At 40.6% G+C, this 12149-nt stretch overlaps 1 protein-coding gene across 3 annotated transcripts in view; it reads right to left on the bottom strand.

Annotated features, from left to right (window-relative positions):
- Positions 1-7453: 7453 nt before the first annotated feature.
- Positions 7454-12149, bottom strand: part of slc2a4rg (SLC2A4 regulator) — a 45434-nt gene continuing 40738 nt past the window's right edge. For all 3 annotated transcript variants that reach the window (XM_077513450.1, XM_077513449.1, XM_077513452.1), the window contains 3 exons: positions 11661-11937; positions 10760-10890; positions 7454-9287 (listed from right to left, as the gene is read on the bottom strand). In XM_077513450.1, coding sequence (XP_077369576.1) covers positions 9176-9287; positions 10760-10890; positions 11661-11937 — 520 coding nt within the window. In that variant the 3' untranslated portion in view covers positions 7454-9175. The remainder of the gene's footprint in view (positions 9288-10759; positions 10891-11660; positions 11938-12149) is intronic.

The raw sequence follows: 12149 nt of genomic DNA, 5'->3' as shown, positions 1-12149 counted from the left end.
GAAAAGCTTTGCTGCTGATGCGCACAAAAACTGACATTCAAAAAAACAAAACAAAAAAAAAGCACTATTTTGACATACTTGTAAAAAAAAAATGTATATGTTGGCATCCTTGGTGCACATTTGTAGGGTTCCGTTAGCTTAATGTGCTGGCGGAGAGAGAGAAAAAAACTGCACAGTAAAGCTGGAAGGAAAAAAAACTGAGATGAAAATGAAAAAGAAAAAGAAGGGGATCACATACGGAAAGCCATTTGATTAACATTCAGCCAAATGTCTATGTACTAGTAGCCTCTTTGTCCTTACTAGTAAGATCTGAAGACGGATATCAAGGATACAAAAAAAAAAAACATCTTCAAACGACTTTCTAATATCAGTGATTCATCTGACATCCTTAATGATAGTCTTACTAGTGAAGCATATGCTAACTAGTAGAATTTTGCGTCACTGGTAGTAAGCGGGTGTCATTTAGTGCAGTTTTGCCTCACTATTAACATGTAGTTCTACTAGTTAAAAAGTTGTCTTACGAGTCCTCATAGTGAAGCGCTAACGTGGAGAATTTTATCATGGGTGTATTTCACAAAGGAGGTTCAACAAACTGTGAGATTAACTAGTGTTGTTCCGATACCGATACTGGTATCGGCAGAGGTGCCGATACTGCATTAAAACATTGGTATCGGTAAGTGGTGAGTACTCACAAGTAACATGCCGATACCATTAATACCAACGCTAATATAGGATTTTGGATGCAGCATCTTGTGTCTTGCTGTTGCACGACATTCACTGATATGTGACATGTTCACTGCATGCCCATCGAAGCGCCGCCCTCTGCTTCCACATTGCTTTTTAAAATTTTTTTTGCCCCTCTCAACCGAAAATCTTAATGTGATGTTGAATTTGAACATGTCTTTAAAGAAGAAAAAAAAAGTGCAACACTGCAGCGGTCGAATTTGAACATGTCTTTATTAAAAAATAAAATACAATAAAAAGTTAAACACTGCAGCAATGTCGAATTTTAACGTCTTTATTAATAAAAAAAAAGAAAAAAAAGAAAAAAAAAGTGCATCACTGCAGCGGTCGAATTTGAACGTCTTTATTAAAAAAAAAAAAAAAAAAAAAAAAAGTGCATCACTGCAGCGGTCGAATTTGAACGTCTTTATTAAAAAAAAAAAAAAAAAAAAAAAAGTGCATCACTGCAGCGGTCGAATTTGAACGTCTTTATTAAAAAAAGAAAAAAAAAAGAAAAAAAAAAGTGCATCACTGCAGCGGTCGAATTTGAACGTCTTTATTAAAAAAAAAAAAAAAAAAAAAAAAAGTGCATCACTGCAGCGGTCGAATTTGAACATGTCTTTATTAAAAAATAAAATACAATAAAAAGTTAAACACTGCAGCAATGTCGAATTTTAACGTCTTTATTAATAAAAAAAAAAAAAAAAAAAGTGCATCACTGCAGCGGTCGAATTTGAACGTCTTTATTAAAAAAAAAATTAAAAAATTAAAAAATAAAAGTGCAACACCGCAGCGGCTCCGCAAAGAGGAAAGCGGCGTGGGTGAACATTTGCTGCTCGGGTTAATATGTAAATTGAAATGTATAGTCCTTTGCAATCACAATATTACAGGGGAAACCTGTTGAATGATCATCAATGATCATCAATCATTAATTCATTTCATTTAAGTGCAATTATACGAGGGAGAAGCGTACTTGATGTAAGATGAAATATAAAAACATTATTCAAACAGGTATATGAAAAAAATGGAGTGCAATACTGCTCCGATGTGAGTGTATACGTCTGGTAAATGTAAGGACGGATTAAGTTGTGCACGTCAGATGATGGACTGTGGTCTGAAACTGTACCGCTCAAAAAGGTAACTGCGGAAATGCTAGAAATACAGTAATACGTGGTCTGATAACATTCTCGCAATATTTAATTCCCTGCGCAATAAAGCGGCACCTTCATCAATTAGGTTCATTGTCAAGGTGACAAAAGTGGACACTATAGACTACAAGCGTATTTACGCAAAAAGTCGCCGCAGTGGATTTAATGAATGAGGAAATGAATTATCGTGTGTGGCTGACAGGAGGCGGGTACGGGGAAAAACTCGAGGTTCATTGTGAAAAACCTGCAGGTTACTGACCAGGTTAGCTTCATGGAACATGTTACTACGGTAACTAACCGAGAGCTTAAATGACCTCTTTTTATTAAACAGGCTCCTCTGGTTTCAGCTACCCCACTTTCTGAAAAAGAAGACACAGTTTCCCACTTTTCAGGGTTTCTTTACACAGATTTCTCACTAAACCTGCTTTGTGAAATACACCCCATGTCACTAATATGTGTAATTGTACTACTAGACTAACAAAGTTGAGGACAAAGCGATGACTAGTACACAGACCTCAAGGTGGATATTTTTGATTTATTTGGCGTCCTCAACCTACTAGTGAAACGTTACGTGTTCACTCATAGAATTTTCTGTCACTAGTAGTAAGCAGGTGTCATTTAGTGCAGTTTTGCCTCACTAGTAACAAAGTCAAAAAGTTACAATGAAGCACTAGATGCTAGCAGAATTTTGTTAACATGTCACTAGTGCAGTTTTGAAACATGTAGTTTGTCCTACTGGAGTCGCAATGTTGAGGACAAAGCAAGACTAGTACATGGACCTTAAGGAGATGGAAATGCTCAGCACAGCTTTCCATAGAGGTCGTGAGGAAGACACCAAAAGCTTCCTTCCATTTGTTGGAATGTGCAAGGCAGGAAGACGACTGCCTTGCAAACAACCTGACGCCACGGTAAGAAAACAAAACAAACAAACAAAAAAAAGCAGTGCTAGCGAGCAGAAGTTCAAGTGAACGCTCGTCCCTCTGCCAACGTTGAGCAATACTGCACGCACGGTTGCCGCCGTTCCGTTGCCGTCGCAACGTTTGGATGTCAAAGTCATGAGGAGAGGCAGTATACACTAGTCGGCAGATACAACAAACAAAACAACTTTTATTTTTGTAAGGTTTACATTCAACAGGTTTGCTTTTTTTCTTTTCTTCCCCTTGTCCTCAAAGCTACAAAAGGATCTGAAAGCGCAAGTCCAGTCAGAAATCTTCTTTGCAATCAAATGTTTGATGTGCCACACACAAATTTAAACATGGGATTATGATTAATATTTGTTTGTGGAACAGGAATTTAAAAAAATTCTTTACAATATGTTATATGCGCCCACACTAGTTTAAATATGGCATTCTGATTAATATTATGGGAATTAAAAAGCAAAATCCTGCCATTTTTATTCATCTCAGGCGGCGGCCATTTTGCCACTTGCTGGCGACTGAAAATGACATCACAGCAAGCTGAGCCCTTAGGCACTGTGATGTCATTTTCAGTCAGCAAGTGGCAAAATGGTGGATTTTGCTGCTTAATTCACATTTCAGAATGCCACATTTAGCCTAGTGGGGGCGCATAGAACATATTGTCGACTTTTTTTTTTACTTGACTTCCCCCTGAAGAAGACTAATCAACCCGTTTTAGGCCATTTTAAGTGGCACCGCCCCCTACTCTCAAACCGATGTAACAAAACCCACAGACTTGTCGCATGACCAAACCCAGAAAACAGGTGAGCAGTGACAAAGTCACAATTTCAAGATGGCAGTGCTGCATAAAAAATGTCCGTCTCCTTAAGATCAAGAAAACAGGTCTCTTATCCCACAAAAAAGTAATAGTAATAAAAATACCGCGTTTAGACCTGCGTGAGCGCACACAACACTTTGTTTTAATTAAAGAAAGTTTCGGACTTGATCTCTGCTTTAACATATGTTCACAACAGCTTCTCAAATCAACGTAAAAAAAAAAAAAATATTCGGAGCATCTGTGCTGTAAAAAAAGAAAAAAGAAAGAAACGTTTCCTTTTAATATAAGAAACAACAACAAAACAATATATGAAAAAGCGTCAGGGTTCGCTTTATATTGCATATGTACAAAAAAAAAGTCCCGAAGCTGCACGTCCGTCTGTCTCATGTCTGCTAACGCCAACCGACGCTCGCCATCGTCTTTTGTGTGTGTCAAATGAATCACGATGCGCAACAAGCAAGCTTAGTTGGACATGTGACACCGCGACGGGCTTGTTCGTCACGGACCACATTAGTGCAACACAAAAGGAGGAGCGCAGCGCTACACGCTTGAGCTACACGTGCTGGTGGAGGAGATGGAAAAGTGCTTGCTTGCTTGCTTGGGAGCTTGGAAAAGTCGCCTCAAAAAGTCCCAAAGCCGATGTGGGGTACGCCAGCACGCACGTAACGCGCAGCTCAGCCGGATACATAGAAGTGCGATCGCCACGTAAATCAGGGGTGTCCAAAACATGGACCCACATCCATTTTTTTTTTTATTTATTTTTTTTAGCAGTGTGCAGGCACCATTTCCTCAAACTAACATTTGACGTGGCCCCTAAACACAGTTCAAAAATGGATGAATGAAAATGTGGTTGCTTTGACAACCCACATTCCTCATGGGTGCGACTAGTAATAATTGGGTTTTAGAAGCGCTTTTCTACATATGCAAATACGCAAAGTGACTATTTACAAACAAAACAGCAACAAAATTCCGGTTGTACACAGTTGTGCCTTGAGATATGAGTTAAATTTGTTACGTGACCTTGGTCGTAATTCATCTTTTCCCACTGAAATGAGCAGAAATGCCATTATTAAAACTTTAGGTGCCCCCCCCCCAAAAAAAAAAGAAAAATGTACTTGAGAAAAACATAAGACGAGACATACAACAATAGTCACATGCATCTACTCTTTATCCTCGGCAAAGAATGACGAATATTTTTCCGGATTACGGAGAAGCTATGTCCATCTCTCCATGTATTCTGTGTTCGATTATCTGTATTATACTGCCGCCTGGTGGCTATTGCAGGCACAACAGAGGGAGCAGCACCATTCATTGAATTGGAGCAAAATATGTGGCCAAAAAAATAATAATAATAATCTTGACATTCTATTAAAGTATATCATTAATATTGGCTTTTATAACATACCATTATAGATTAGTATTTTTCTTTTTAATAAATACATTATAAATGAATTTTATTTCAATTCACTTTCATTGGGGAAAGATGATTTGAAATACAAGCATTATGAGCCACTAGCGTGGTCATACCTGGAGTAAACTCATATCTCAAAGAACCACGGTACAGTAACTACATTTTGCAACTTTGATTCATATTTTGGGAAGCAGTTTTCATATTTAGGCCAAAACAATGTCCAATATAAAAATATGGCTTTACTGCCACCTGGTGGCACCTCGGTGTCAAGCGCATATGTTGAACTAAGAGGAGCTTCATTTTGTCAGGCCATAGCTTTGTCTAATAATAATAAAAAAATAAAAAATAAATTAAAAAAAAAGGGCTTTGCCGCAATATTGTGGCATTTGTATTGCAAACTATTTAGTGTAAAGTCTACTTGGATTATATATTTGAATAAATGAAGTTGAAGAATAAAATGTTTGTGTTTGGTGGCAAACGTTTGGACACCCCTGCTTGACGCACATGCTGGTGGTGGAGATGTACAAGTGCTTGCTTTGGAAAGTTGCTCGTCTATGTTGGTGACAAGTGGTATGAGCGCACACACAACGCACAATCGTGAGTCATGCGAGGCGGTGGGAAGCGCAATCACGGTGCTGAAGAAGGTCCGAGGATGGTGAATAAAAAGTTTTGAATGAAGCACAGGACTGCTCACGAGCGGCGGACACGCAATTAATACAAAAAAAATAAAATAAAACGGACCTGATCATTTCAGCTGATGAGGACCACAAAGATGAAGATGATGATGATGATGATGATGATGATGATGATGAGAGGCGTTTCAACCTCAATTCCTGACGTCTCATTTCTCTCAACGGGCAACTGCCCTCACACACCATTTTTTTTGGGAAGCGGAACAATCTCTTGGAAATCGCGTGTGTACAGAAATTGCAGGAAAAAAAAACGTGTCTGCGCAGTGCAATGTAGTGCAATCGGATTCAGGTCAGTATAGCTTTCCTTTTTCCTCTGTTCTTATCATTGGCACTTTGTGAGGTTTCTGTCCATTTCGAGGTCAGCCAATCACAGGACGAGAGAGAGTTAGCTTATCATTTTACTGGACCAAAAAACAAAAAAAACAATGTGCGGAGCAAGACGGGAATTGACGAGATACGATACATGCACTTGGGCAGGCATCAAGAGAGGAAAGGGGATGCTTCCATGGCAACAGAGGTCAAAGGTCACAGTGAACCTGCTTGTGTAATAAATGCGTGTGTATCACATTTCCATAACGATGGCGGTCAAATCTGCATTGATAAAAATGCGTGGAAATTGTGATCCTCTGTTACTGCACCAATTTCTAAAATTCAAAAATAAGAAACACAATTTAGTCAAGTAAAAGGACGACGATCTAACTTGATAAAGAGGGGATACGTCAACAGCTTCTTGGGTCTTCCGTTTTCACTCAGGAAAATGCACTATATAAATACAGGATGTATACCCATTAACTCCTTCTCAATCTACACCTCAGGGCTTCTGTTAATGTGCGGTGGTGATTTTTTCCAAAACCTCCACCCACCCAGCCTGTATTTTGCCATTTTGTGTTTGTATTGTCAACAGCGGGACATTTCTGTGGACAGACAGCTGTTTACCCCTCCAGCCATAGCATAGTGGGGGGGGGGTGTCACTCACTCACACAAGTAACCTTGTGTGAGTGAGTGAATGAGTGAGTGAGTGAGTGAGTGAGTGAGTGAGTGAGTGAGTGAGTGAGTGAGTGAGTGAGTGAAAAAAAAAAAAAATCCGTGCGTGCTGTCAAGTTGAGGCGGGAGTGATGCAGCCGACAAATTCTGCGACCCCCCCCCCCCCACCCCCTCTGATTGGCTGGAGGTAAACAACTGTCTGTCCACAGAAACGCCCCGCTGTTGACAAAACAAACACAAAATGCCAAAATACAGGCTAGGGTGGGGGTTTAGGAAAAAATCACCACCACACATTAACAGAAGCCCAGAGGTGTAGATTGAGAAGGAGTTCATGGGTATAAATCCTGTATTTATATTGTGCATTTTCCTGAGTGAAAACGGAAGACCCCGCATTTAAGGAATTATACAATAATTAGCAAAACGTGTCAATCTTTAGGGGGTGGGGGACTAACAAACTATAGAGAAGGGCAAATGTTTTGTCTGCTTTCATCACGAAAATCACCGACGAGAGCCATTCGGCTTCATTTAGCCAATCACAAAGCTGCCTGATACTTGAATAGAAATGTCTTGATTGTCATTGGCTGTTATTCTCCGCAGCTCTCTCGTTTGGCCTGGACCTCCAAGAGGAATTTTAAATAGATTTGTGATTCAATCAAGAAAATCTCCTCACTAACTAATCTAAAAATCTTTCAGCAAGGTTTAAACTGGGGAAAAGGCGAGGAAAACATCCGGCTTTCTATAAATCAAGTAAAAGCTTCAAAATGCTGCATCAGAATTTCTTTGATTGAATTTGTTTGAACGTAACAATTCAGTGAAGGATCACTTCAAGGATTAAAAACACAACAAATGTTCCAGTAATGTCAAGTCTGCTAATGCTAAAGTCTGAATTAAAGGCCTGGCTTACTAACAGGAAGTGATGGCGGGCTCACTACGTACAGTGGACAGAGAAAGTCTACACACCCCTGTTCAGATGTCGGAGTTTGCCACATCCCAAAATGAGATCAAGACAAATTATTTACGTGACCTATAACCGGTACAACTCAATTGGAACAAAAATGATGGTCAAAAAGTTCACATATTCATTCGTTTGGGAGATTTGAAGTGGATTTTCTTTCCATTTCAAGAATATTCTTTCATCTTGTCAACTAGTGATGGGAAAATGAAGTTTCATGAAGCACTTACAATATTTTTTAGTCCTCTAGCTGTTGCTCTTGGTTTAAATATAAAGGCGCCAATCGAGAGGAGTCAAATAATATCACAAGCGCTTCATGAAGCTTCACTACTTGTCACCTCAGTCCGTAAACCAGACAGATCTCATATTTCATAGACTTGTACAGGATACACATTAGCTCCATAATATTTTTGAATGCATTATCTTGGTCTCATTTTTTTTTATATCACAAAAACCTGACATTTGATCATGGGTGTGTAGACTTTTTATATCCACTGTACATCGGTTGGACGGGGTTGCGGGACTTGGGGGCTCGAAAGGGCAGTTGTATAATTCACGATGACAAAAAAACAATCTCTTCTCAGAATCTCACAACATCAGCTGTCAAATGAAAAACAGAAAACCCGAACGTTTGCGCCTGCACTCCCCTTAACGACGACATGAAAGCAAGAAAGACACAATTCAACGAGTTGTAATCCTGCTGATTGCACGGCGCAACTGCAAGTTGCTTCAGCACGTCCATGCTGAAAATAAACTCTATAAGAAACATTTCCTCCCTCTCAGGCTTACAGTGATACTCGTAAAAAAAAGTCGACTCGTTTCTTCAAGGTGCAAATCTCTAGGTTAAAGAAGAGGGGAGAAATATATATATTTTTTTATACTTTGTACATCTCTTGAGCATATTTTGGAAGGTGAAAGGGGAGAAATGGCATTTTTGTACCAAAGGCGTGAGGGTTTTGTGCATCGTTGCAAAATGTGACGATAAATGTCTAGGTAGCGGTATAAATGAAAGATTGAAAGAACGGGACAGGTGGAAGATGCGTGCAAAGTCGGCGTCCGTAACGGCAAAACGAACCACGATCGGATGTGGCCGGAAGTCAACGTTTGGCTCGGCCGTCTTTTGAACAGCGACATTGATGCGCTACGGAGGTTTGTCAACCCGTCAACAATAGCTTACAAAGCTGCTAGTGTGACCAATAGCAAAATAGTTGTCGTCTTACACATTGAGTGGAAAAAAGTGAAAAATCTGAAAGGTCCAAATTCAAATGGAAGTTTCTGTCTCCCGTTATTTATCAACAGTGAGCGAGTGAAAAGTCTCAGTCTTAAGAAAAAAGTTTCAAAACCAGCAGAAAGTTCCTTTTTTTTTCCTCCATTTTTCTTGTTTTTCTGTGTGTAATGAGTAGAGAGCAAAGTCAAACCTCCCGCTGAGAAGCAGAAGAAGAAGCCTGCTCCAGCGCCAAATAGCGGAGCTCGTCTTGCCGGCCAAGGGGGCGGGAGGGTGGGGGATGATGACTGAAAAGAGGGTGGGCTCTTAGTCGGTGAATCTCTGACAGGCCTTCTTCCAGCGACAGGCCGTGCACCACATCTCTTTCTTCTCCATGCCGTACACCTTTCGGCACTTCTTGGCCTCCCCGCGAGGTTTCCTTGGGGACAGCACACGTGACAGCTTTTAGCATACAACCAAACTCTCACCGCATATGTCGAACCCGGCGGTTTTGCCAGTATGGGTTGCCGGCGGGCCTACTCGAGATAGCTCACCGGTTATGGAATGTCGCAATTTGAAAATGGAAACATTTGCAGAGATGTATAGAAATCAATTCATCCGTTTTTGCGTTGTTCAATCACTGTTGATCACTAAGTTGGGAACAAAATCAGTGGTGTCTAAACTATGGCCCAGGGGCCATTTGTGGCCCACCATCCAGTTTTAAGTGGTCCATGGCGTATACTAAAAATAATATCTTCTACTAATACATTTGTTTTATATAGTGTACAGCTTGCCGAAATAGACAAAGATGTAAATTAATTATTTACAGTTAAACAAGTAACATTTTTTGCTTCATAAGACCATGGTGAATGGTGAAACACTTTTACAAGCAAAAATAAGTTTCCTCCACTTTCTAGTATGTGTCAGGTGTCAAGGTTGAAATTGTGAAAATATCACATGAATGATTAGCGCTTTAAAAATGGTCAGCTTACGACAAATTGCTGTTGCTTTGGTTTTGAATGCAGAGATAGGATTCGGGTGCTCTTCAGTGCTCGGGGTGATATTTTGTTGCCATTTTTAAATCAGGGTCCTGTCATTTTTTTTCCAGTTATTTTTACCTTCACTTTGTATTTATTAATTTTTATTAGTTATTTATTTGTCATAGATCATGTTTAATAACTATAATAATATAATCATAATTGTTAAATGGTTTATAGTTAGTACTAAAATATTTTTTAAAAATTCCATTTTGTAAAGGAAGTCTTTGGTTAATTATAAATACAATGAATCAATTAAACAAACAAATTATTTTTTCTCTTATTAAAAACTTTATTTAAATGACAAAATCAGTAAAATAAAGAAATCGGTATGTATTTTATTGTATGAAATATTTTGTGAATCATAAATAAGTTAAAACCATTTTTAAAACATCAAGTATTATTATTACAATTATTTTTTTTAACCACATTTTGAGTCTTGCATAGAAAATTATCCATCCATCCATCCATCCATTTTCTGAACCGCTCGTTCCTCACAAGGGTCGCGGGGGGTGCTGGAGCCTATCTCAGCTGGATTTGGGCAGGAGGCAGAAGACACCCTGGACTGGTTGCCAGCCAATCGCAGGGCACAAAGAGACGAACAACCATCCACAGTCACGGACACACATCGGGACAATTCGGAGCGCCCAATTAACCTGCCATGCATGTCTTTGGAATGTGGGAGGAGACGGGATTACCCGGAGAAGACCCACGCAGGCACGGGGAGAACATGCAAACTTCACCCAGGAAGACAGGAGCCTGGACTCGAACCAGAGTCCTTCGAAAACTATTATTTATTTATTCATTCATTCATTCATTCATTCATTCATATAAATTCAAGCCAGGCGGACAAGAGGAGCACACTAGTGCATACCTGTTTCCGGGCGCTGATTTGGGCATGGGCATGATTAAAGCGTGGTTCTTGGGAAGAGTGCCATTTGTGCTGGACGCCGGCTGTCGCTTTTCCACGATGCTCACTGTGCGCACGTGAGTCACCGCGGGCCCCTGCGCAAACAGGAAGACACGAACACAACTTAATTTCATACAGTTGGTTATGCAGCAGTAAAATTTACAACAAACAACTATATGAGGCCTAAAAAAAAAAAGAAAAAAGATTTTGATCCATTTTGGAATAAAGAAAAGATGGGGGGAAAAAAAGTCAAGCACTGTGAAAGCTTTCCAGGTGCACGAGTTTGAAGGTGATTGGTTTATTCTGAACACAGCCACATCAATGTTACAAGCGGGTGTGCACACTTGTGCAACCATATGATTCCAGTGGCTTATTTTTACTTCCCTGTTGAAATATTTCCTTTTTTCCTCCAGTAAAGTTTTACAGGTCACAAAATAGTGGAAAGAGTTTTGAAATCTTGGCCTCTCAAGGCGAGAGCAATCAATCTTGTAAGGAATGTGATTATGCAAAAGGTTAACTGTCGTTTCTTGAGGTGGCTTGCCGGCTACTTTTGAGGTGCCCTCGAGCAAGGTATCGTCCCCACCCCACAGCTGACTTGCTCCTTCAGGGAACATAATCAGTAAAATAACATTAAAATCTATAAGAGCTCTGACTTTATTCTCTGTTGTGAAGTTTAGTTTATATTTACAGGAAACTTTCCTCGCTTTATCGTTCTGGCAGAGCCGCCCACGCTGCTGAGCTGTAGCTGACCTAAGACCCTTTTTTTTTTTTCCCCCACGCTGGTCTCTAAAACCGCCTCGTCTCAGTGCAACGCATTTGCAAAAAAAGTGGTAACATTGTTTTCGTGGGTGTGCGTGTGACCTACCTGGTAGGCGTGGTCAGTGCGGATGTGGCAGAGCGTGGAGGGAGCCGATTGGCTGAGCAGTGTCGGGGCGTGGCCGTGCGCCCCGTTCACGCTGATGCGCTCCGAGTGAGGGAGGTCGGCGAGCGGCGGCGGCGGGAAGATGGGCGGGGGGCCGGCCGTGGTGGGCGAGGTGGGCGTGAGGCTGGACAAGCCCTCCGTCAGGCTGTCCATGTTGACCTCGATCTCTGAGTAGTAGAAGTCCTCCTCGCCGTCGCTGTAGTCCGAGTCGCTGTTACGCCTGAAAGGAAGCCAGCACAAACCGCTGAGAATATTCTGGCAACTCTGTTTATCTTTGAAGCCCAAGAGCCCCCCCCACCCCCCATTTTTCTTTTTTTTCTTTCCCTGAGCAGAAAGGGGAGGGGTGAGTACACAGGAGGCCAGAATGCTTACACATAGTGATGGGAAAATGAAGCTTCATGAGACACTTTCTATATAAATAGGACAAAATCA

Source organism: Festucalex cinctus, chromosome 2 (genome assembly GCF_051991245.1).
Source record: "Festucalex cinctus isolate MCC-2025b chromosome 2, RoL_Fcin_1.0, whole genome shotgun sequence".
In the NCBI taxonomy this organism is placed as follows: Eukaryota; Metazoa; Chordata; class Actinopteri; order Syngnathiformes; family Syngnathidae; genus Festucalex; species Festucalex cinctus.
The sequence above is the reverse complement of the archived record's forward strand: the minus strand, read 5'-3'. Positions and strand labels throughout refer to the sequence as shown.